This window comes from Nyctereutes procyonoides, unplaced genomic scaffold (assembly GCF_905146905.1).
Source record: "Nyctereutes procyonoides isolate TBG_1078 unplaced genomic scaffold, NYPRO_anot_genome, whole genome shotgun sequence".
In the NCBI taxonomy this organism is placed as follows: domain Eukaryota; kingdom Metazoa; phylum Chordata; class Mammalia; order Carnivora; family Canidae; genus Nyctereutes; species Nyctereutes procyonoides.
In genome coordinates, this window is record NW_026575052.1 from 16,192,241 (window position 1) to 16,214,595 (window position 22,355).

The 22,355-nt window shown below is 56.3% G+C and overlaps 1 protein-coding gene across 6 annotated transcripts in view; it reads right to left on the reverse strand.

Annotated features, from left to right (window-relative positions):
* The window catches only part of COL16A1 (collagen type XVI alpha 1 chain), a 49,046-nt gene extending 34,155 nt beyond the window's left edge, over nucleotides 1-14,891 (reverse strand). For 4 of the 6 annotated variants that reach the window (XM_055332428.1, XM_055332427.1, XM_055332425.1 and 1 more), the window contains exons 1-25: nucleotides 14,535-14,891; nucleotides 12,883-12,994; nucleotides 10,887-10,956; nucleotides 10,660-10,777; nucleotides 9,689-9,812; nucleotides 9,133-9,399; nucleotides 8,435-8,515; nucleotides 8,148-8,273; nucleotides 7,340-7,393; nucleotides 7,009-7,035; nucleotides 6,412-6,447; nucleotides 5,370-5,396; nucleotides 4,172-4,234; nucleotides 3,886-3,927; nucleotides 3,553-3,597; nucleotides 3,419-3,454; nucleotides 3,001-3,063; nucleotides 2,583-2,627; nucleotides 2,404-2,499; nucleotides 2,205-2,243; nucleotides 1,542-1,586; nucleotides 1,346-1,381; nucleotides 737-847; nucleotides 296-331; nucleotides 34-69 (exon numbers count right to left, since the gene is read on the reverse strand). In XM_055332428.1, the coding sequence (XP_055188403.1) occupies nucleotides 34-69; nucleotides 296-331; nucleotides 737-847; nucleotides 1,346-1,381; nucleotides 1,542-1,586; nucleotides 2,205-2,243; nucleotides 2,404-2,499; nucleotides 2,583-2,627; nucleotides 3,001-3,063; nucleotides 3,419-3,454; nucleotides 3,553-3,597; nucleotides 3,886-3,927; nucleotides 4,172-4,234; nucleotides 5,370-5,396; nucleotides 6,412-6,447; nucleotides 7,009-7,035; nucleotides 7,340-7,393; nucleotides 8,148-8,273; nucleotides 8,435-8,515; nucleotides 9,133-9,399; nucleotides 9,689-9,812; nucleotides 10,660-10,777; nucleotides 10,887-10,956; nucleotides 12,883-12,960 (1,701 nt within the window). In that variant the 5' untranslated portion in view covers nucleotides 12,961-12,994; nucleotides 14,535-14,891. The remainder of the gene's footprint in view (nucleotides 1-33; nucleotides 70-295; nucleotides 332-736; nucleotides 848-1,345; nucleotides 1,382-1,541; nucleotides 1,587-2,204; nucleotides 2,244-2,403; nucleotides 2,500-2,582; nucleotides 2,628-3,000; nucleotides 3,064-3,418; nucleotides 3,455-3,552; nucleotides 3,598-3,885; nucleotides 3,928-4,171; nucleotides 4,235-5,369; nucleotides 5,397-6,411; nucleotides 6,448-7,008; nucleotides 7,036-7,339; nucleotides 7,394-8,147; nucleotides 8,274-8,434; nucleotides 8,516-9,132; nucleotides 9,400-9,688; nucleotides 9,813-10,659; nucleotides 10,778-10,886; nucleotides 10,957-12,882; nucleotides 12,995-14,534) is intronic. The other 2 variants (XM_055332423.1, XM_055332424.1) reach the window with 2 other exon arrangements.
* Between the last annotated feature and the right edge of the window lie 7,464 nt (nucleotides 14,892-22,355).

Consider the following 22,355-nt stretch of genomic DNA (forward strand, 5'->3'; position numbering starts at 1 on the left):
GGTGGGCAGCCAGGGGGGCCAGTGTTCCCTTACCTTCTCTCCCTTGGGGCCTTGGATGCCAGGATCTCCCTGTAAGAGAGAAAAGGTTTATGGGCTGAGGCTGGGCCTGCAGGGGCACCCCAATTTCCTGGCCATACCCGAGGACAACAATGTTACACACCACAAACTTTTCAAATACCCAGGGGTCCTATGGGGCTCAAGATTAGCTTCCAGAGCCAGGGCTAATCAACCCATGTAACACATGGAGGAAATCAGGCCAGGCTATAATACCCTGCTGGAAAGTTCCAGTACCTACCCGATCACCTTTCCATCCAACAGCTCCCAGGCCCTCCTGAAAGAAAGTATGGGTGAGGGAGTGGAGTGGAGTGGGGAGTCGGGGCGAGGACCCTGACCCAGCCCTGCCCACTCCTCCACCCCTAACCAACACCAGTCCCAGGAGGAGGGCACAGTCTCACTCACTATAAGGGTTGGCTCCACCCCAGCTTGCCCAAAAGGCATCTTAGAGGCTCCTCAAAAAACCTAGGAGGTAGCCATGGAGACCTGGAGGGCCCTCTGGCCCAGCCCCAAACTCTATGGTTCAGCCCCCTCCCATGTAGCTAAGAGCCAGGACCCTCTGCCCACAATCTTTCTATGGCCAAGAGCAGTACCCAGTCCCTCTGTCAAGTGCCCAACTCCTCCCAGGATCACACTCCCAGGACTTTTGTGGGGCCCCTCCATGGCCACCTTGGGCACTCACCTTGGCTGGTGCAGGATCACCTGGCTCCCCCTTGGGCCCTGGCTTTCCAGGGAGCCCCACGAAGTTCTGGAAGCCCTCAGGCAGTGTCGGGCACACTTCACAGGGGTCACCCTAGCAGAAGGGAGAGATCATGAGTGGACAAGTTGGGAGAGACAAGTGGACCCTGGGGAAGACAAGGAGCTCCAGCTAGACACTGGTGGGGGGCCCCACCCTCCGCATTAAGGTGGACAGCAAGAACACTGGAGAGGCTCTCTGTTCAACTGACTCATTCATTCCACTTATGATTCCTGGACATCACAAAACTCATCCTCGCAACAAGCCATGGGAAGACATGGTGTCCCATTTACAGATGTGGACACTCAGGTGAAGAGGAGCTAAGTGGCACATTCATTAATCATGTGAGCGGCCGAGGCAGGACCCAAACCCAGCTGTCTAACTCCCAAGCCAGGCTCCTTATTCAGTAATCACACACACACACACACACACACACACACACACACACACACACCATAAGAACCAACAAAGTCCAGCACTCCTGATGCTCAGTGTCACCTTCAGAGAGGGGCTCCCACTCCCACCCATCCTGGTGCAACCCTGCCTGGATCTCACCTTCTCTCCCTTCAGCCCCGGCACTCCTGGCTTCCCCTGTCAGAAGAAGCAGTGGGCATTAGTGCCAGCCAGAGGGACTGGTATGCCAAGAGAGGGCCCAAGGACCTAGCCCCCCCTCTCTCTGGAGGCCTTGGCAGAGCAGCCCTGGGCATGGTAGGCCACACACCCCCTCCCCCTCCAGATTGGGCCTACTTACAGGTTTCCCGCCAGGACCTTCCTTTCCTGGCACCCCCGAGCTGCCCTGTGGTCAGAAGAAGTGTTAAGGGGGAGGCTCCTGGCCATGACCTTGGCCCATCCACCCCTTCCCCATCAGTCCCTTCTCTGAATTGGCAGTACAATCTCAGCCAAATCTCCCATCTCCTCATGGTCAGCTTGGTCAGCAAGCACTCCCTGCCTGCTGCCTGTCCTTCTCCACGTCTAACCCAAGTCCTTCTCCTTGCAAAGGAAGGAAGAATATGAGGCCTCTGTGTAGCCCTTCCCTCGTGCAGCAGGTCCAGAGGAATCTGGGTGACCCCAGAGGAGCCAGAGCAGACAGACATGGTCAGACATTTCCAGGGCTTTCTGCTCATCAAGGCATATGACCTTAAAAGGGGCTTGGGCCCTCCGGTTATGGCCTTTCTGGTCATTACTAGACTTAGGCCTACCTGTCCCCACGCCTAGAACCCAGGCCAGGGCTCCCAAGTCAGCAAGCACTGGGAGGGGGACAATCCTCACTGAGGGGCCTGGCTGAACTAAGCCAGCCTTCTCAGCTGAATGCCTGGCTCCCTCCCTCCATGCATGCCTGCTGCCCTGGGTCCCCTTCTCTCTCCTTCCACCATGCAGGGGGTTCCCCAAGTGCCACGCTCCCACCTGTGCTTACCTTGTCTCCTTTAGGGCCTGGTGGGCCGCCTGGGTCCCCCTGAGGGCAGGAACAGCATCAGATAGAGGCTTCCCAGAGGCCCTACATCATAGTGAGATCCACCCAAGCCCCTTCCCCCAACCAGGACCCCCAGAACTGAGTCTTATCTCCCCAGCCCTGGCCAGACCAGAGAACAGCAGGAGGGGCAAAGAGTACTCACCGGGGTCCCAGGAAGTCCTATCCCAGGGGGCCCAGGGTGGCCAGGGGGGCCAGGCTTTCCAGCCAGCCCCTCAGGCCCAACAAAACCGGGGTCTCCCTGGTACAGACATGGTGGGTGTGAGAGAGCCATCGCCTCAGCCCCACCACCCACTCTCCATCCCACAGGTACCCACAACTCACCTTCTGCCCTTTGGGCCCCATGACGCAGATCTCCCCTGGCCGGCCCTGTGGGGTAGAGGCGGAAGAAGAGCCTGAGGCCTGGCACCGCCTGGGACAGCAGCCCCACTGAGATGGGTATGCACCCAGCTGCCCACCCTCAGAACCCCTCCCCAAAGTCAGACTCCAGCCCTGTGCCCCAAGGTCATCAGATGTCAACCACAGGGCATCAGAGGTCAGGGGTCAGGCTGGGAGCCAGGGGGCCTGAGTTCAGGTCCTGTTCTGTCCCCTCCTAGCTCTGCTTCCTGGGGCACAGCCTCCCCCTCCCTGGGTTTCCGTTCTCCTGTCTGAGCAAGGCTAGTAGGTTGGACTCTGATGGCTAACTCCAGCATTTCACTGAGGGCCATGGGGTGGTGGCGAGGAAGGGTCCCGAGCACCGTACATCGCGGCCTGGCTTTCCTGGAGAGCCCTTGATGCCTCCGTCTCCCTTCTCGCCTTTCTGGCCCTGGGGAAGGAAAAGGTAAAGTGTCGGGGGCTGAGAGAATGGGCTGGAAGAACCAAACCAGCCCTATCGGGAGGAAGGACAACTGGCTTCTCGACCCCCGGTTTCTGCCTCCCCAGAGACTGAATGGCTGCAGTCACTACAGGAAGGTAGACAACAGAAAGAACTTCCGGGCCAGGGAGTCTGTGGGGGCACGTGGACAGGGCAAGGTGACAGGGAGGGACAGAGAGTATTGCCACTTCTGGCCTCCTGTGGGGATGGTACCCTCTGTCCTCTGGCAAGATTTTAGACATCTTCCTCAAGTCTGAGGGCCCACAGGCCTCCCTGGCACCCGCCCCTCCAAATCCAGGCCCATTACCTTCTGGCCTGCAGAGCCTGGAAGTCCTGAGGGTCCCTGAGTTGAGGAGGGGACACAAGACAAGGGGTGAGAGAAAGAGGGGGAGGCTGGGCGAAGACCCCGCTGCCCGGCCCTGTCCTCAGTCCCACACTCACCAAGGCTCCTGACTCCCCCTTCTCTCCCTTGGGGCCTTCTGCACACTGAGAAGGGAGATAAGGGGTGGGAGATAAAAAGGTCACCTGGTGGACAGCAAGGACACACATGCCCCTTCTCTGGGGGCTGACCCCATATTGGCCTTGCCTCCAGGTCTTTATTAAGATTTTATCTATTTATTCATGAGAGACACAGAGAGAAGCAGAGACACGGGCAGAGGGAGAAGCAGGCTCCCTGTGGGGAGCTCGATGCGAGACTCGATCCCAGGACCCCAGGATCACAACCTCAGACGCTCAAGCCTCTGAGCCACCCAGGCGTCCACCTCCAGGTCTTACCTGAAGTGGGGCCTCTGGGGAGACTCGGACGCAGTCACTGCCCTAGAGGTAGGGAACCAGGGATGTGGGTGAGACCCTGTTTTGAGAAGGATAGGCTCAAGAGTCCCACAGTTCCCTAAAAAATAGAGGCCTCTGTAAACTGACTCCTAGAAAGACCCCACCCATCAGCCCCCATGTAGGCCAGGCTGCAGGATTTGGGCTGAGCTGATGGGATGGCTCACATGGCAGCACACCCCCAGGGTACAGCTGGGGAGGGCCCTGCAGTGGGCATGGCTGGGGCACTTACCCGGGCTCCCTTCTCTCCTTTGGGGCCTGATGGGCCAGGCAGGCCTCGCTCACCTTTCCCTCCCTGTGAATGAGATCAAAACAGGGGCTGGGACCCGAGGGAGCACATGGGAGACCTGCCGAAGCTCTTCCCAGCCCGTCTTCACCCATCCACCACGCTCGGGTGTGTAAATGAGCACAGCCTGCCCCAACCCCCAAGCATGCACACAGCATATGGATTCCATATGCATTCATCCATATGGCCCTCCCACCCCAAGAGGCTATATTTGGCAGATCTATAGTCTCACAAAGAGGGTACTTTCCCCACCCCTACCCAAGCACGCGAGCTCGCACGCAGCTCGCCCTGGGGCACATGGACACATATGCACGGATACACACATGTGGGATGACAGATCCATGATGGGGAGTGTCAGGCTGCCAGAGTTCAAATCCTGCCCCTACCGCTTACTAGCATGTGACTCGGGGCAGGTCATGTCACCTCTCTGAGACTCAGTCTCTTCAGCAATAAAAAGGGACTCATGTTAGCCCCTCCTCAGGGGGCTGTGTCAAGGAAGAAATGTGACAGTGCACACAAGGTGCTCAGCACGGAGCCTGGCACTCACGCAACACTCACACAAAGGCAGCCCCAGGGGCTGTGCGATGTACTCTTGGGCACCCACAAGCACACAGCTCCACATTCACATGCGTGCCGCCTACCCCGTCACTCATGCCCTCTGTGGTCCTGTCGGGCCCACGGGCACAAGGGCTCACTCCCCCCACCACAGGGGGCCACACACACATGTGAACGTGTGTCCCAGGAGGCACACAGCCAGACCCCCACACTATCACCCCAATACCTCCAGGCCCACACGGGGCGCTGCTGAGCCTCAGTGTTTTCTGAAGTAAAATGCTAGTGGCCTCCCCGCTGGATGCTCGAGGAGCGGGGAAGGTAAGAGATGTGCAATGCAAGGCCCAAAGCCTGATGCACAGTAGGACTCAGAAAAGGGGCACCTTTAACATCCTTATACACACACAGCTCCCTACTCTCCCCAACACACACACACACACACACACACACACACACACACACCTAATCACCCCCCACACATACAGGTTCGGGTAGCCCTGATAGAAACACACAGCCAGGGGGTAACACACTGTGGGACAGGCCGGGACTTCCAAAGCGGGCAAGAGTGTCCTGTTCTCCATCTTGGACTCACCTTGGGTCCAGAGGGACCGACTGTCACCTGGGGGGCAAAGAAAACATTGTACCTCAGGGATGGAGGAAAAACCAGGGATGCAGAGAAGGCAAGCAATTAAACAGGGTCACACAGCATTGTGGCAGGACCAACACCCCAAATCCAAGACCACCAGCAGATCAACAGCTCTGCCTCCAAGGCCACCCAGCATGCTGACTTTATATGCTGTCAGACTTGCAGAGGGGTCTAACCTACCTTCTTTAAACTGCCGGCTTTAGCTAGTCCCACCCCCTACTTGTTAGGATTACAGGGCTGTTCAGTTGCCATGGTAACGCCTGCATATCCGGGGACCATCAGCCTTACCAGATTTGGTGGGGGGCTAGATGGAAAGAGGGCCAGGCAGCAGAGGAGTACTTCCTGTGTCCCCCAAGGTCAGGGGGCTTGGAGCAGAGGGTAACCAGGGCTGTGCCCTTTATAGACTAATGTGGCATGTCAATTCAGAATGTCAGGCTATGGGAAAGTGGTGACCTATGCCGCCCACGGAAGAGGTACAGTTGGGTACTAGCTATGCTCACACCGAGCCCCTCTCCTTTGTCCTTCTGTACCCCAGAGGGAGGCTGGACCAGAGCCAGCTAGAGAGGGATATGAGGGGAGGTCCTGAGCCAACATAGGGTTGGGGGCCAGTGCCGAGCTGTGCCACCCTGAGTCAGCCTTCCCCTTCTCAAGGCCTCCAAGCTGATGTGAGAAGCCTTCAAGCAGGGCAGCCCTGAGTCCTTGTGGGAAGTGGAAAGCCGGGATCAGCAACCAAGGTCCTAGCCCTACCAGCCACTATCCTGTCCCCATTTCACCCCGGATCCCAATACATTGTCTGGATCACAAGGCGTGAGGCTTCCTTCCATGAAGCCCTTGGTGGGGATGGGGTGGGAGTCAAGTCCAGCTCTGGGGGATGTGCAGGGAGGGAGTGTGATAAGAGCACAGAGGTCCACTTGTTTTTAACCAGAAAGCCAATTAGCCCACTCCCAGCCCCCGCCCACCCCACCCTGCACACTCTCTATTCACTCACATTGCTTTCCCGGGCACCATGGACACAGGGTGGACACTACAAGGGAAGAATGGGCCAAGAGGTCAGTTCTGAGAGCCCGGAACCGGCCTTCCAAACCCCATTTCCCTGCATACACACAGCAAGCACACAGAACATCATGTGTGTCCTGGGTGAAGTCCAAGGGAGCAAGAAGATAGGAATCCTACCAAACAAGCCTCATCCCTCAACTCCCAGCATCCCAGAGCCAAGCCATTTCTCACATGAGGAACTGAAGCCCGGAGAGAAACAGCAGTGGGATCTGGGTCACGCAGCATGTGGGGGCAGAGTGAGGCCCAGAATCTGGGGTCCCACAGCCAAGGCTTGGACTCTTCCCATGATGCCCGTGGCCATTTGCTGCCAACTCGGCAGGAGTGTCCAGGACGAGTCCCTCCTCCTCTACCCACCCAAGGAGAGGCAGCAGGCAGACAGAGCCCAGCACTGAGCCCCGAAGGAATGCTAGGAGCTGAGTAGTCATCCCAAACCCCCATGCCCAGGCTCAAGTGCCCCAAAGTGTCAAAAGGGTTCATGCTGGCACCTCCTCAACCAAGCTCTTTTTGCCAGTCTAGATGGGAGGCTTACCTCATTGGCTGCTGGCTCCTGACGGGCCTGGGAAGAGGGAGGGCATGGTAATGGGCAGGAAGCAGAGGGTATGAAACGCTGCTTCCAATACTCCTACCCAAGAACCATCAGGAGCGGGTGCCCTACATTGTGCCAGGTACTGTCTGTCTCGCCCCCATTCACCCTTCCTTCTCCGAGCTGGCGCCTATACAGCCTAAGCTCTGTCCAGGAGTGGGGGCAGGTGGGAAGAGTGTGGGCGTACAGTGGCTTATTCAAGGGGTTTACAGAGGGTACAGAGAGCAGACCAGGTCACCATGAACTCCTCTCCCCACCTCCCCGCTCCTAGCTCTACCTTTGTTCCTCTTTCTTCTTTCTGGCTGATACTTCCTGTCAGCTGGGCATCCACCTGGGTAGACAGAGTGAAAAGGAACTTTTCAAGAGGGAGCAGCACAGGAGCCCACGCCAGATAAAGGCACCCAGGTAGGGGCAGGGACCCAGGTACCCCCTCAGCTGGCACCTCCCAAGGCATCAAGAGCCTGCCCAGGCCCCTGGCACTCCCACAGGTCCCCCCTCCTTCTCCCCTTCACCCACGTGATGTCGGAGAAAACAAGACCATGAATCAATGGGATCCTGTGTTCCTGCAGCCAAAGGCTGGGCATGATGCCCAGCGGACAGGGATACTGCCCAGCCTGGGGGTGGGGCAAAGGGAGGAACTGGGTTTCCCTGCCACCCTAAAGAACCCAAGAGTAGGTAGGGCAGCTGGCCATGGTGCTGGGCATCGAATCAGCCTGGCATTGGCTGGGGCTGGCCTCAGGAGGGCAAGCAATCCCTGAAGGAAGCAGTGTGTCCTGGCCTCTGATCTCACGTAGCTCTGTCCCGGAGCAACTGCCTTTGGGTGCAAGCCTGGTCTTGACCTCACCAGAAGGGTCTGGGGTGACGTCAGTGAGGGGCTGGGTAGTGCCAGGGCTAGAATGGGCACCTCCCTCAGTGCCAACAGGCAGGTAGGCACAGGTTTACCCGGTGGGCTCTCTGCCTCCCGGAATCCTATAGGGGTGGGGCTTCCGGGGCCCTCCCTACCCCAGGCACAACTGACCCTGGTGGTCCACCTCGGTGCCACTTCTACTCACCTATGCTCATGTCTACCTGCCCTGCCCACCCACCTTGCTGTTTTGAGGCTCCTCCAAGCAAAAGCAGCGGGTGTAGACCTTGCCTTCAGTCTGTGGATTGATCTCGATGAGCTCATTGCTCTGGGTGTCCCGGCGGGCCTTGGACGTTTCTGGGGGACACTGTCCGGAGTGACAGAAGGGATGGGGTCAGTTCAGAATTCACGCCCTCACCCACCATCCTGCGATCTCATTGCATCCCTATCCCGGTCCCCATCTCCAGCTCACTAGGCCCATGGAAAGTGCCCCGACCTTCCCAGCGGGGCCGGAGCCAGGCCACTCACCCCTCCTGGCAAAATCTCACAGCATCCCTCCTCCAGCACAAGCTCTGGGTCACAGTAGATGTGTGCCTGCTGAAGGTCAAACTGCAGGAGACATGCAAGTCAGTTTCCCGCTTCATTTTGTCAAATAGCTCAGTGCCCTTGGCTGCCCGTGAGGCCCAGAGAAGGCCCCACCCCAGAATGCGCCCTCGGAGTATTTCTGGTTTCACCGGGGAGACCTTCAGGAACAGAGCTGTCACCAAAAGCAAAACAGAACTGCACACACAGGAAAGACAGGGAGGAGGGAGACAAGGTCACTTTGGCCCAGAGGAACAGGGGCGGGGAGGTTCCATTTCAGCGGGGCCTTGAAGGCCGAGCAAATACCCTGCAGGTGGGTATGTGTCCCGGGTGGAGGTGACAGCATAGGCAAAGGCACATGGGTGTGAAAGGAACAGGCAAGATGTATGACTAGGAAGGAACTGACCAGAAGAAGCCTTACAGAGAGGTGTAAATGAAGGAAAAGATACCATAGACATGTTAGGGACCAGGTCGTGAAGGGCCTTGAATGCCAGGTTAATATATTTAGGCTGCATCCGGAGGGCAGTGGGCAACCACAACAGGATTCTGAGCAAGGGAAGGACCTGGTCAGACAGGGATTCCCGGGAGCTCACCCAGGCTCCCAGAAGGTGGGAACAGAGGCCAACGCCCGACCTGGCACTCACCGAGACTGGTTTCCCCTGCTCTGCATCCAGGCCCAGAAAGACGTGGCCCCCTGGCCGCATGGGTCGCCGGGGCCCCAGAGGCCGAGAGGAGGCTGAGGTGCAGTCCATGTGCACGGATGCCACACGTTCAGCCACGCTCAGCACCAGCTTGTGCCAGCGCAGGTCAAAGAGCTGGGGCACTGGGAAGATGCAGGACACAAAGTCGCCGTCTTGGCCCCGGGCCCGGAGCTCCAGGCTCCGCTCTTGGCTGTTGACTTCCAGGGAAATCTGTGTGCAATTGAGAAAGGACCGGGACAGAGGATCAGAGTCCCATGGGCTCAGTAGAGCAAAGTTCAGGGCTCTCAAGGTCATTTCTTAGGAGGGGGCACTGAAGCCCAGAAAGAGGAGAAAGCTGGTAGGGCAGGAGCCGCTGGGGTAGGGGTAACCTTGAGGGTGGGCACTGGGGATGGGGCACAGAACCCCTGAATTCACAAGCTGGGACAGAGGTTGGACTGGACTGGGACTGCTCGATGCCCCAAGAGCCACGGGGGGGCAGGGGGGTGGTAGTCTGGCTCACCTGTGGGTACCCATCTCCATCGGTCACTTGAAATAAATACCACGTGTTCTGGTGGGTGTGTTTCTTCAGCAATAGCGTCAGCACCAGGGCAAACTCACTGGGGAGGCCCCGAGGGAAGACTCGCCTGGGGGTAGAGCCGGGAGGGGTACCCTGAGGCTCAGGTGAGAGGCCACCTGCTGCCTTCCCTGGGCCCTCAGGACTGCTGAACCTACATGAGACACGCACAGGCCCACACCTCCAAACCGACACATACATATGCATGTTTGTTTAGTCTACTGACATTTATCAAGTGCCTACTACGTGGGTGGAACTGGCTACTGGGGATAACAGTGGTGAAAGCACAGAGAAAGTTCCTGCCCTCATGGAGCCTTCAAGTCTGGGGGGTGGGCAGAAATAGGACCCTAAACAAAGAGTCCCTGGGATGACTATGTCACTAAATCATGACAATTGTGGTTAAGTTCTTCCAAGAAATCCAGGATGCCCTGGAATCCAGGATAACCAGGACTGGGGTAGGAGAAGATGCTAGAAAAAGATAAAAAGCATTCAGCATGACTAGAGCAGCAAGAAAGAAAGAGGAACATTTTGGAAGTTGAGGCTAGAGAGGAAAGCAGGAGCCAAACTCCCCGGGGACTTGTGGGAGTATGAACTTTTACATGTGGACACATGGGGGTGCACACACACACACACACACACACACATACACACATACAGACTCTTGCCAGGTTCCCATCTCCATCCCAGGGTCTTCATGGTGCCCAGAGAATACAGGCCTGTCCCCCAGGGGCTAGCCAGAGGTAGGGGAGGGACAGAGGGTGGATCAGCCACACATTTCCTCTGTGCCTACCCTGCAAACCCCAGAAGTAGAAACCAGGTTGACTTCTGCCAACGAGTGGGAGAAGATGACCAACAGAGCCCCACACCCAGAGTTGCTGGGGAGTATTAATGCCCAGTGGTCACACTGGGGCCTTTACCGCATGGGCTGGGTGAGCGGGGCTGCCCCCAGTCGCAGGATGAGGGGCCCCTTGGGGTTGCGGATCTTCTTGATGGCAGATGTTTTCATGAGGTTGAGTCGGCGGATGAGATTAAAGCCTTTGAGGGAGACACCAGATGAAGAGCTCAGCTGGGCAGGTGAGGAGGGGGTAACAGCCGCTCCAGCAAGATGGTAGGGGGGGGACAGCAGAATGAGATGGGCACTCACCAGTTATGTTGGTCGATAAATGGCTTCTATGTTCCAACTTGAGTCCTTCCTCTTGTGAAAGTGGGCACTGCTCACCTGGAAAGGAATTGGCAATGGGCCATTCAGTGGACTCTGGCTAAAGAGTCCATTGGGGAACCTGGAGAGAAGCAAATTTTTGTTCCCCATTCTGGATCTTTAATCAGGCCCGCCTTGGGGGCTGCTTTTACCTCTTGCCTTCTGACTCTAGCTACCCTGGGAGCCAGGAGGACTCCCAGTATACAGATGGGAAGACTGAGGCCCAGAGATTGAGGCTGGGCCCAAGGCCACTAAATGAGTTCACAGCAGAGCAAGGCCAGAACTCCTGAAACTCATATCCACCAAAATTCCAAGTCAGGGGGCAGGTCAGCAAAAGAAAGAACAAAAGAAACCCTGGGCAGTCACAGAACTCAGATGTGGTAAAGAGCCAAATGTCTACATGTGCTCCTCCTTCATATACACCCAAGTGGGGGGCAGAGGATCACTTCAGAGGTAAAGAAAGTCACATTATGCACGCTTGTGTTATGTACAAGCACATGTGCATGTCTGCACATGTGTGAGTTGTGGATGCCTGTGCCACGAGGGATGCTGTGTGTAGCTGGTACATGTGTTCTCAGCAGTGGGTGGGGTTTACTTCCTACATCTACAGCAGAACAACAGACCAGACACAAGTCTAAACCAACAGAATGATTTTTCACCTGGATAACTACCTTATGAAACAGTAAAAAGAGACTGAGGGCCCAAAGGGACCACAAACTCAAGGGAACCACCAGGATCTAGGGGCTTCCGACATGGTATATTAAGTGGGTAAAGGCTCCTAGAGAAGAATAGCTTAATTATGGTCTCCAAAACCCGAAGGGACAGGTAGGTAGCCATGGGCCTGTCTCCTTTAGGGTTGACTGAGCAAAAGGTTAGGAAGGATTCTACAATAGGAGATAAAGGCCAGACTCAAAAAAGCCTCCCCATCACTGCAGATGGGAGAGCTGGGACAGGACAATGAATATTGCTCCTCGAAGCTGAGCATTGGACTCCCTGGCTGCCTAACTGGAAGAAGGAACCTTGGATCCCTCGGCCCAGTGACCCCACTGAAGTCTCCCTCCCCCAGGTCTGGCCAGAAAGACTATCACTGTCTTCAGCATCGGCAGCAGCAGTGGGTGACTCACCCCTTGGCAGTGGGCCCAGATTCCTTACAGATGTTGAAATTCTCTGCCCCAACCCCCAGGGGAGCCGGTGAGGGAGAGAGAGCAAGGCACACGTGCATGCACGCATAAGCACATATGTACGCACACACAACCTGCAAGCAGTCACGTGCACCCTGGGTTCACACCCCTCTCACATCTGCACCTCGATTTTTCTGCTTCCCTCAGCTAGATTTGGGTTCTAGGAGTTCTATTTCTGCTCAGCTGGGCAGCTAAGCTATGAAGCCCAGAGGGCACCCAGCAGGGCAGGGCAAGTTGCCCGGTCAACTTCCTCTGGCTTCAGGCCCTGGAAAGCTGCACCCTCTGCTCCATCCAGCGTCTGGGTCTCGAGGCGGGCCCTTTACTCAGGATCCAGGGCCAGCCGTGGAGGAGGAGGAGCACGTGGGCTGGAGGATGGATTCTCTACCATGAAAAGGATCAGAAAGGCCTGGGCCTCCTTCAACTGTTTGCACAGGATGGCTTTACATGCTGGGGAAGAGGGCTATTCTCTCACACACACAGACACAGGAATGAGTACAGAGGCACAGAGCAACTCTGCGATGCAGAAAGGCTCACAGACGTACAAACATGCAGACAGAAGCACACAGACGCTCAGCTCACCCCACACACGTACAGATGGACCATGCCTCAGCCCACCCTGAGCCCACCCTGGGATGGGCTCCCTGGATGGATTCTCCATCCCTGCCCACATGACCTAGGCACATGGTCACACATGTACATCGGACCCCAGCATCTCAGAGAGCCAGTCACAGACCAGTGGCACCCCAGTCTTCATGCGGCACCTCACCTGTATCTGCCGCCTGGCTGCACGCAGCCCAGAGACTGAGCAGCCACAAGCCGGGAAGCCAAGATGCCCACATCCTGGTCCAGAGAGGTCGGCCACAGCCACAGCACCTGAAAACCGCAGAGACCTTGAAGGTGGATTCCTGAGTTCGCATGGCATGATACATAGGCAAGTAGCAGCCGGTCCATGGGGCCTAGGCCCAAGGTGGGGTGGCAGGACGTCTGGCCAGCATCGGTTCCTCTCAGAGGCCCAACCACAGGCCTTGGGCTACGATTTGGGCCAGGGTAATATTCAAAATATTTAACCACCAGTATGGCACAGACAGCGACCAGCCAGAGGAGAATGCTGGTTAGAGCACTGAAACTGGGTCGAGGCAGCATCTAATGGCGCCAGGGGATAAATGCTGGATTCCCGAGAGATCTAGAGGGTCCTAGAAGGCCAGGTGAATTGGGGTAGTGAGGGGCTTGAGACAGAGACTATTTACCAAGATGCTTAGAAGTATTTCAATATTTTATCAACCTGTGCACTGTATTGCTCTACGCTAGCCTGGTACCTGGCTAGCTGCACCCAGTTCATCCAGTCCTGCCAGGCACCCACAAAGGTCAGGGTCTGAATCTCCTGTCAGTATCACGGAGTTTTGTGGGGGCCAAGGAAGCATCCCCCGTGGGTACAGTGGGTAGGAAAGCAGGTTACCGAGCTCAGGACCTTGTTGCCAACCTCCCTCGCTGATGGATGCTCGTCTTTTAGTTTTATTAAACGGTGATGGATGGGCCCAGATAAATCAATGCAGGCTCAGCAAGCCGCCAGCAGACCCATACATCATCCGGCCTCCCCTGAGACGGGCAGCTCGCACGTGCACACACAGTCATTCATGTGTCAGCATGACACATGCAGATATATACACACTTACACACGCAGACACATTTGTGCTACTGGGTGTGTACAGACCTACCTGCACACAGGCATGCTTACAGAGACCCATGTCACCCGTATACCTGGACATACCAGCTTGCCCGTACACACGTGCACAGAGCCAGCCTGTGACTCCCCTTCCAGTAGGCCTGCCTGTCGGGAAGTTCTTGTGCAAGTCTGACCTCATTCCCCCCAGCTGTTATGGAACTCTACTTCTCTTCCCTCAGTCCTGAATAGGGAGTGAGCACCCGAAGGACCCCTCACTTCAATATATTTGGAGGTAGGACCCTGTTCCCCTCGTTCCTGGGGCAGAACTGTTCCTCCACCCCATTCATCCCCCTTCCTAGTGGTGTGCACTCAAAACCCTATCCTGGCCTCCCCGTCCTGCCAGTCAGTGGAAGAGTTGCCAGCTGTGGGAGGCATGTGAACGCATGCGGAGGCGGGAACATCGCTGTGCTTGTGTCCCCTTCCCGCTCCTCATCTCTAGCCCCTGGCCTCAGCCAGAGCAGGGGCTGCAGGGATAGGAGAGAAGCTTCCAAGGATGTGATCCCATCCCAGTAGAAAGGCACAGATCTGGAGGCAGGGAAAGCAGAACCCAGATGGAGTTTAGAGCTCCCCTAAAGAGAAGGCAACTGAGGTCCAGAGACGGGATGCCACTGGGCCCAAGTCACACAGCAAGTTGGAGGCAGAAGAGGCGCTTCAGCCCGGCCGGAGGCAGCCCACTCCACCCCCACTTACCGTGGCCGGGGATCCCCACCTCACCGAGTAATCCAGGCAGCCCAGGTCAGCCGGCCAGGGGATCCTCAAGGCCGCTGGGAGGTCGCGGACCACTCGTGGTCGGCGCGGGCCCCAGTGCCAGGGCGCCAGCTCCGGGGGGCTGAATGCGGCCCCGCGAGCGCGCGCGCCTGTCTGCCGGGACGCCGGCCACCGCGGGTGGGGGAAGAGGGGCGGTTCCAGGGGGCTGGGGACGTGCCAGGGCCGCTAATGGAACACAGCTGGACCCGCCCGCCGAGCAGGAGGCGGGACGCAGGGCCGGGAGGGGGCTCCGGCGGTGGCAGAGGCGGCGGCGGGACGCGCGCCCCGCTCCCGGCCTGGCCCCGCGCCCGCCCCGCCCCGCCCGCCTCCCGCCAGGTGAGCGAGCGGGGCGGGCCCCTGCGTGCCCGGAGCTGCCCTGCGAGGGGGCTCGGCGGCCGGCGGCGGCGGCGGCCTCGGGGGCGGGGGCGGGGGGCGGGCAGCCCTTCAAGGGCCGGCTGGAGAGTGAAGGGCCTCCCGGGCCACCCCCTTCCCCTCTCCTGGCGGGGCCTCCAGAAGGCCCTGGGCGGGGGGAGCGGCGGGCAGAGGGGGGTGTCGGAGACCCTCCTCCCCAGTTCCGTGGCAGCGGTGACGTGGCTGCTGCCCAGGCCTCCTCGGGCAGCTTTTTCCAGTTTCTCAGCCTCACATTCCCAGTTAGTCTGTTCCTCTCGGTCTGAATTGGAAGAGGGGGTGCTCCTGGGCTATGGGGCGTTGGGGGGGTCTGCATTAACCCGTTCTGCTCTAACCTCATGCCCGGAGAAGTGGAGCCCTGCAGGCTCCCTTAGTCTTCCTGATTCCATGAGGTTAGAAGGGCTCCAGTCCCTGTCCTCTGCGCTCTAGCTTTGTGGCTTGGAACTTACTATTTAACTCAGACTCCCTTTTTCATCTGTATGATGGGATAATGATCTCTATACCCCACAGGGTTGTTGCAAGCAGGAAACGAGTGGAAGGCTGTCAAAGGGCTTGTACAGGGTCTGGCACGAAAAAGGAGCTCGTATGGGGCGCCTGGCTGGCGCAGTCGGTGGAGCATGGGACTCTTGATCTTGGGACTGCCAGTTTGAGTCTCGAGTCGGGGGGCTGAGTTTACTTAAAAGAAGTAAACATGCAAAAATAGCTGTAAACTGTGCCCCCCCCCAAAAAAAGGAGAGCTGTAAGAAACTAGGATTGTCAAGTAATAAAAATGATATTAAAAAAGGAGCTCAATAAATATTCACTGTTATTATCATTATTACCATGAACGCTGGCAGGAGGTAGGAGTGTGGAGGGTGCTGAGGTTCAAGCATATGCACTAGGGATGGGACTTCTTAGCAGAAAGGAGCAGGTTACAGTGTCCAGTTCTATCCAGATGCAGGGATGATCCCAGTGACCCTCTCAAGGTTACCTCGCCCAAGGCAGCAAACAAATTTGTGGGCACTAAGGCTGAGGAACTACCTACCAAGAATTGGGTTCAAGAGGCCCATGAATGGTAGGAATGGATATGGGGAGCAGGGAGCAACTGGGATGCCCTGATGAGGGGAGACTTCCCATAGAAGCTATAGGGTTGAACCAGCCCTGTGGCCCATCTAACCCGAGAGAGAGGGGGAGCAGGCTTGGGATTTCCCGCCTTAAGAGCCAGAGGCGCTGAGTCAGCGGAAACCCCAACCAAGGCCACAGAAGAGCCCCACTGTCGTCCAGGCGGGGCCAGGGAGCCTTCCCAGATGTGGCTAGGACAGCGGTGGGGCCTGGGAAACGCTGAGCTCAGCAGGCGGGAAGCGGAGGGGTGGGGCTTTCTGGGCACCCCGGCCTGAGAAGTGGGAGGGCACAGGCTCTCCCTGCCCCCAGGGTGCTGTTCCAGAGGTGGGCTTTTGGGAACTCATAGGCACCTCGTATAGGCCAGGGTCTGTGCCAAGGACTCCACATGGGCTGACTCCTTTTCTCCTCACATCCACCCCAGGAGGGAGAATTCTATTCTTATCCCCATTTTACAGATGGGGAAACCTGGAGCATAGGAACTATGCAACTTACCCAAGATCACGTGGCTATGACAGGTGGAACAGGGAGCCACATCCAGCTAGCCTGCACTCACAGCACAAGTTCTTAAGGACTGTGCCATCCTGGGCAGCTCCTACCCTTCCTCCGCTCGTATGTGACTCTCCCAGGCAGGAGGGGACGGCTGGACCCAGAGAAGCCAGAGCCAGAGGGAGCGGAGAAGGGGGAACACAGATACCTCCACATAGCCCCGCAAGCGCACTCACCAGAACCTGGCCTAGACACACTGTAGACATGGTCTAGAAAGGTGCCCACGCGCCATCCTCCCTCGGACGCGCATGTGCACATATCCAGGAACATGCAGAGATGCTCTTCACAACAGGTGTGTAGACTGCATGTGCCTATGTAGGCACCTACATTTATATACAGACGCATGCACACACATGATAATCCCCCACATAAACACGCATGGAGACACATGTGTGAGCACATATGAACCCACAGAAACATATCCCTGGACATACTCCAGCACAGGTGTGCAGTTCTCAGAATGCATATGTACGGCACTGCATGTACTTGGATATGCACACACCCAGCTATGTATGCACAAACATACATAGACCCATGCACATGTGCCCACAGGTGTAATTACTCATCTACACAAGCAGAGAAACCTGCAGATCTACATATACATGTGTGCACAGGTGGCTCCCACGGGAAGCACCCCGCTCACACGCGGACACATGTACATACATGCGCACATTTCTATGCTTCAGCCCCAGAAAGCCCTGCACACCAGCAAGCAGGGTATCCTGTGGGGCTGGGCTCAGTGCCCTCACCCCAGATGGCATCACCACGAGGTAATGAACGCTGCTAATCGCCACCAGCTGCCCTGGAGCCTGGCTGCCGCTGCCGGGTGGGGCTACTGAGGCCTCCCAGGCCCAGGGTAGTATGCCCAGATGTCCACCGCGCCCAGAGCTGCCCACCCCCCTGTCCCAGCTGGCTATCGGGGAATCCCCATCTGGCAGGGGCAGCACAAGCTGGGGAAAATAAAGAGCCAAGATGGGGCTTGGTCCCAGGACAGGGCCAGGAGCTCCCACAAGGCCAAGCAGAGGCGGTCTGAAGCCCACATGCACGTGTCACAAGTGAGCCCTGGCATAGGTGCACACAGGTGCACATGCGTGCACTCGTATTAGACACGGCCAAAACAGAACTCTCTAATTTTTCCCCACAGATCTACTTCTTCCTGTCTTCCTCATTCTGGTAAATGCCACCATAATTCATTCAGATGCTCAGGCCAAAAAACTAGGAGTCATCCTTGGTTCCTCCCCACCCCCCACCCAGTCCTGTTGACTCTACCTCCAAAATACAGCCTGCATCCATCCACTCCTCCCCACACTCACCCAAGCCACACCCTCTTCTGCCTGGACTGTTGCAGGAGACTCCCAACCCCTACCTCCCACCCAGCTGCCAGCAAGGCCTTTCCAGATCTGTAGCTGTTGCATTCATGCTCCTACTTCAATTTTCTAGTTCTCATTTCACCTAGAATAAAACCCCAAATCTTTTCCTTGGCCTTACTAAGTCCAGCATGATCTGTCCTCCGCCTTCCTGTCCAGCAGCCTTGCCCCCAGCTTCTGGGGCCCCCCTGGTTTCCATTCTCGGTCCTGAATTGGTCAGGTTGATTTTCCCCTCAGAGCTTTTTTACCAACCCCCCTTCCTCTACCTGGAAGGATCTTTCCCTGATCTTTGCTGGGCTGGCTCTTTGACAGGTCTTGCCTCAAAGTTACCTCCTAGAGTGGCCTCTCCTGACCACCAGATCCAGAGGAATCTCAAGCCATTCCTGATCACATGAATCTGTTTTAAATCTCTGCATAGCTGCAGTATCTGTGTGTGCGTGTGTGTCTGTGTGCATGTATACTGTCTTTCTCTACTAAGAAGCAAAAGGCACCCCAAGGGCCCTTGTCTACTGGTACTCACCGCCCTACAGCTGAGCGTGGTGCCCCAGAGGCATCCCCTGGTGAAGTAGCGGATAAATGCATGCTAGCCCTGTCCAAGCACTCATACACAGACACACACCAACAGGAGACACATGCATGAGTGTACACATGTGCAGAAACAGCCACATGCGTGCGGCTTCTGGGACCCAAAGGAGAGATGGTAACCAGAGGGTCAAGGTCACTCTCTGCCTCCTTTGGTTCCTTTGGGTATCTCTGTCCCATCGCCTTAAGACTCTGGCCATCTCCCACTGTCTCTGTCCTCTTTGCTGCGCCAATGTCACCCTCGGGTTCTCTAGCCTGACTTCTTCCCTGTGACTCTGGCCCCTCTGCAGCTCTCTCTTGCCTCTGCCTCTCTGCTTCTAACTCTCCTGTGTGCCTCTGGGAATCTACATCTCTAACTCCGAATCTCTGTGTCTCTCTATGTCTCTGATCTCTGTCTTCTTCTCCCACGTTCTGTATCTTTATGTCCCTGTCTCTGTCTCTCCCTGTTTCTATCTGCATGTGTCTCTGTTTCTGGTTCTGTATCTCTGACTCTCCGGCTCTGTTGCCTGTTCTCCCTCCCCCCATCTCTTTGCCTTAAATCAGCCCTGCCACCATGTCTCCACGGCTGTCCGCATCCCTGTGGCGGGGAGACCCATCTTTCACCTCCAGAGGCAGCTTTACAGTCCCAGCGGGTGGACTGGTGCTCTACTCTGCTAATGCGCACCTCCCCTGCAGGGCCATGGCGAGCTCCACACAGACAGCCTTGCCCCCAGCAACATTTACAGATGCCCAACCAGGGGGCCTTATTTCAGTAGCTCATGGCACCGGGTGCCTGACTGCTTTGACCACCCTGGAGCTTCTGGAGAGGTGAGCGCAGACTCTGTGGGGCACTGCTGCGGATGTGGTGTCGGCCAGGCAGGTGGTCACTGGGGTAAGAAAGGAGAACGCACTAGGCATCATGGGCCTTGCCTGGATTGTCCCCTGGGCTCAGCCTGCTTGTTCTGAGGGAACTTTTGGGAGGTGATGGGCACAAGAGCCCTGGATTCCAGTCCTCCCTTTACTCACTGTGTGACCCTGAACCCCTGCCTCCCCAGGGTAGCATAAGGTAAACTGTAGGCTCCCACATTAACCCACCTCACGTCCTAAAGCACCTCAAAGCACCCTGTCTGATTATGCTAACTCAGCAACTCTCCAGTGAGACAATTGTGCTCCCCAGGGGACACAGGAGAATGCTGGAGACACTCGTGATTGTCACAACTTGGGGGCGTGCCTACTGGCATCTGGAGGGGGGGAGGCTGCTAAGCATCCTGTGATGCACAAGACAGTCCCTCACAATTAAAGAATTAACCAGGTCAACCTGCCAGTAGCAGCAAGGTGGAGAGACCACTCTGCCCCAAGGAAATCCTGCCCCTAGGAATTCCCATGCTCACCGACCGCTTGTAAACTCTTCATCATACTCTGAGCAGGGGTGGGGACCGTTAGAAGACACTGGCAGTGATCCTGGCTCTGCCTTTAATAGCGACAGCTGAGATTTATTGAACCCTTCTAAAGCACTGGCTGGCACCAAACATGGAAAAACTCATTTTAGTCTCACAATATCCATAGGAGGCCCAGGCACAATCACGATGCCCATTCTGAGTGTGGGGATACAGGCAGAGAGAAGTGAGTCATCAGCTCAAGGTCACACGGCTGGCAAGGATGGAGCTGGATTTGAACTGGTCATTTTGGGACAGACCCACAGGGCAGAGCCGTCTCTGGGAAAGATTCCACCCAGCACAGTCCTGGGTGAGTCCTTTTGCCTCTCTGAATCTCCCTTTTTTTTCTTTTTCCATCTGTCAAATGGGATCTACTCTCTCATTTAACTCAGCCAGCAGCAATTCTAGGAGGTAAGGCACTGTTCTTACCTCTTCACGGGCTAGAAAGGCAAGGATTCAAGACTGAAGTCTCAAGGTCATAAGACTGCAAAGTGGTGGAGCACAGATCTGAACTCAGCTTTACCTGACTCCAGGGCTCCTGATCTGAATCAAGTCACCTGCAGTGCTACAAAGCAGGAGAGCAGAGGTCCTCAAGCTTGGAGTACTGGTCCCACCAGCCCCACCCCCAGGGTTTCTGATTCAGTAGAGCTTGCTTTTTGAGTAAGTTCCCAGTACATGCTGGACCAGGGACCATATTGAGAACTCCTGCAGTAGAACCTGGTGTTAGATCACCTGTCCCTGGGTTCAAATCCGGGCTCTAGCTGTTGCTGGCTCTGTAACGGGGGCCGGGGGGATGTCACTTAACCTCTTCCTCTGAGAAGCACAGGGATAACAGCAACATCTATCACTTAGGGTTTGCTGTAAGGATTGAAGAGGATAGTGACAAAGGGAAAGCCTCTCTCAAGGCGCTGGCACCTAGTCAATGCTCAAAGATGCTCGCTGGCATAATGATCCCTAAGCCAAGTAATTCCCCACCTCCCCAGACAGACTGGAAGCTCCCGAGGGTGAAGGTCTGACGGGTCCTCTTCTCTTGCCTACTGGCCACCTCCCCAAGCCTGCACAGAGATGACATCTTAGAACAAGCACAAGAAGGGGCAGTGGGATGTAGCCCTCATTTATCAAGGCACTCCAAGGGGCCTCTGCCCCACAGCACACGGCCTCCTGGAACAGGGGGAGGGAAGAGCACAGACAGCATCGGGGACCCCCAGGCTGATCTGGCCCCAGTCTTCCTCCAAGCTCTGCCCCACTCCCAGTGATCCCTTTGGGGGCAAGCGTTGGCCTCCTGAGGCCCCAGTGGGACACTTTATACCCAAGCATCCCTTTGGTTTCCGATCAACCCAGATCAGTCCTGCTGTGCTGTGTGACTCTTAGCCAGTCCCTAGCCCCCTTCTGGTCTTAGTTTCTTCACCTAAAAATTAAATAAGAACTCAGAACAGTAGCTAAGAGTGGGGTCTCCAGCTTCAGAATAACTACCCCTTACTTACTAGCTCTGTGACTTTCGGCAAATCGCCTCACCTCTTCTGGGGCATCTTCTGTTTCCTTGCCAGTAAAACAGAATTGTCCTCAGCTCACAAGGGTGCTGTGAAGGTTCCATGAGACGATATGTTGAAAGAGCTAAGCGTGGTTCCTAGACTTAGGAGACAGATATTCTGTGTATAAGTTGAAAGTAACCCGCACGACCTACAACACACCATCTGTGGGCAGGCTCCCCTGCCCACCTGCCCTCTACACCCTTCACTTGGAGACTGTCTTGGCTTTCCTTCCCAATAGGGGGTGGGGAACAGTCTCCCAGAAGAGGTAAATCTCAACAGAAGCTTGGAAGACCGAGGGGTGTAATCAATGATCAGCCATTGATTCGTCTAGAGACTGTAAGCCGTACAAAGAGCTGCTTTCGCTACCATTTAATCCCCAGAGCCTATGACAGAGACCAAGCGTTTTACAAATATTTGCTGCATGAATGAAAGAAGGGCTGAGCTCCCCTTAAAAGGACAAACTTCCCGCCCTGGAAGGCAGGTCAAGGAGTCTCCTGGGGGAGGTGTGGTTAGGAGAGGAGCAGCCAGGGACTCCCAGATTCTTCCTTGGCATGCAAAGCCTCAGACAGTTGGAATCATAAATTCTTTGAATCCTGGAATCTCTGGGTGGAGAGAAGCTTTTTGGTTACCCAGCCCCACCTCCTCCCAGTAGTGCCCGGGGCTGGGCTAGGAAGGGAACTTGAGGGAGTGGGCAGGGGGAAGAGAAAGTTCAGAATGAAAATGCAATTTTTTCATCAAGACAGAAAATAAAATCAAAGGTCAGAGAGGGTTTGATCCTGGCTGTGCTACTTCCTGGCTTTGTTCTCTTAGGCA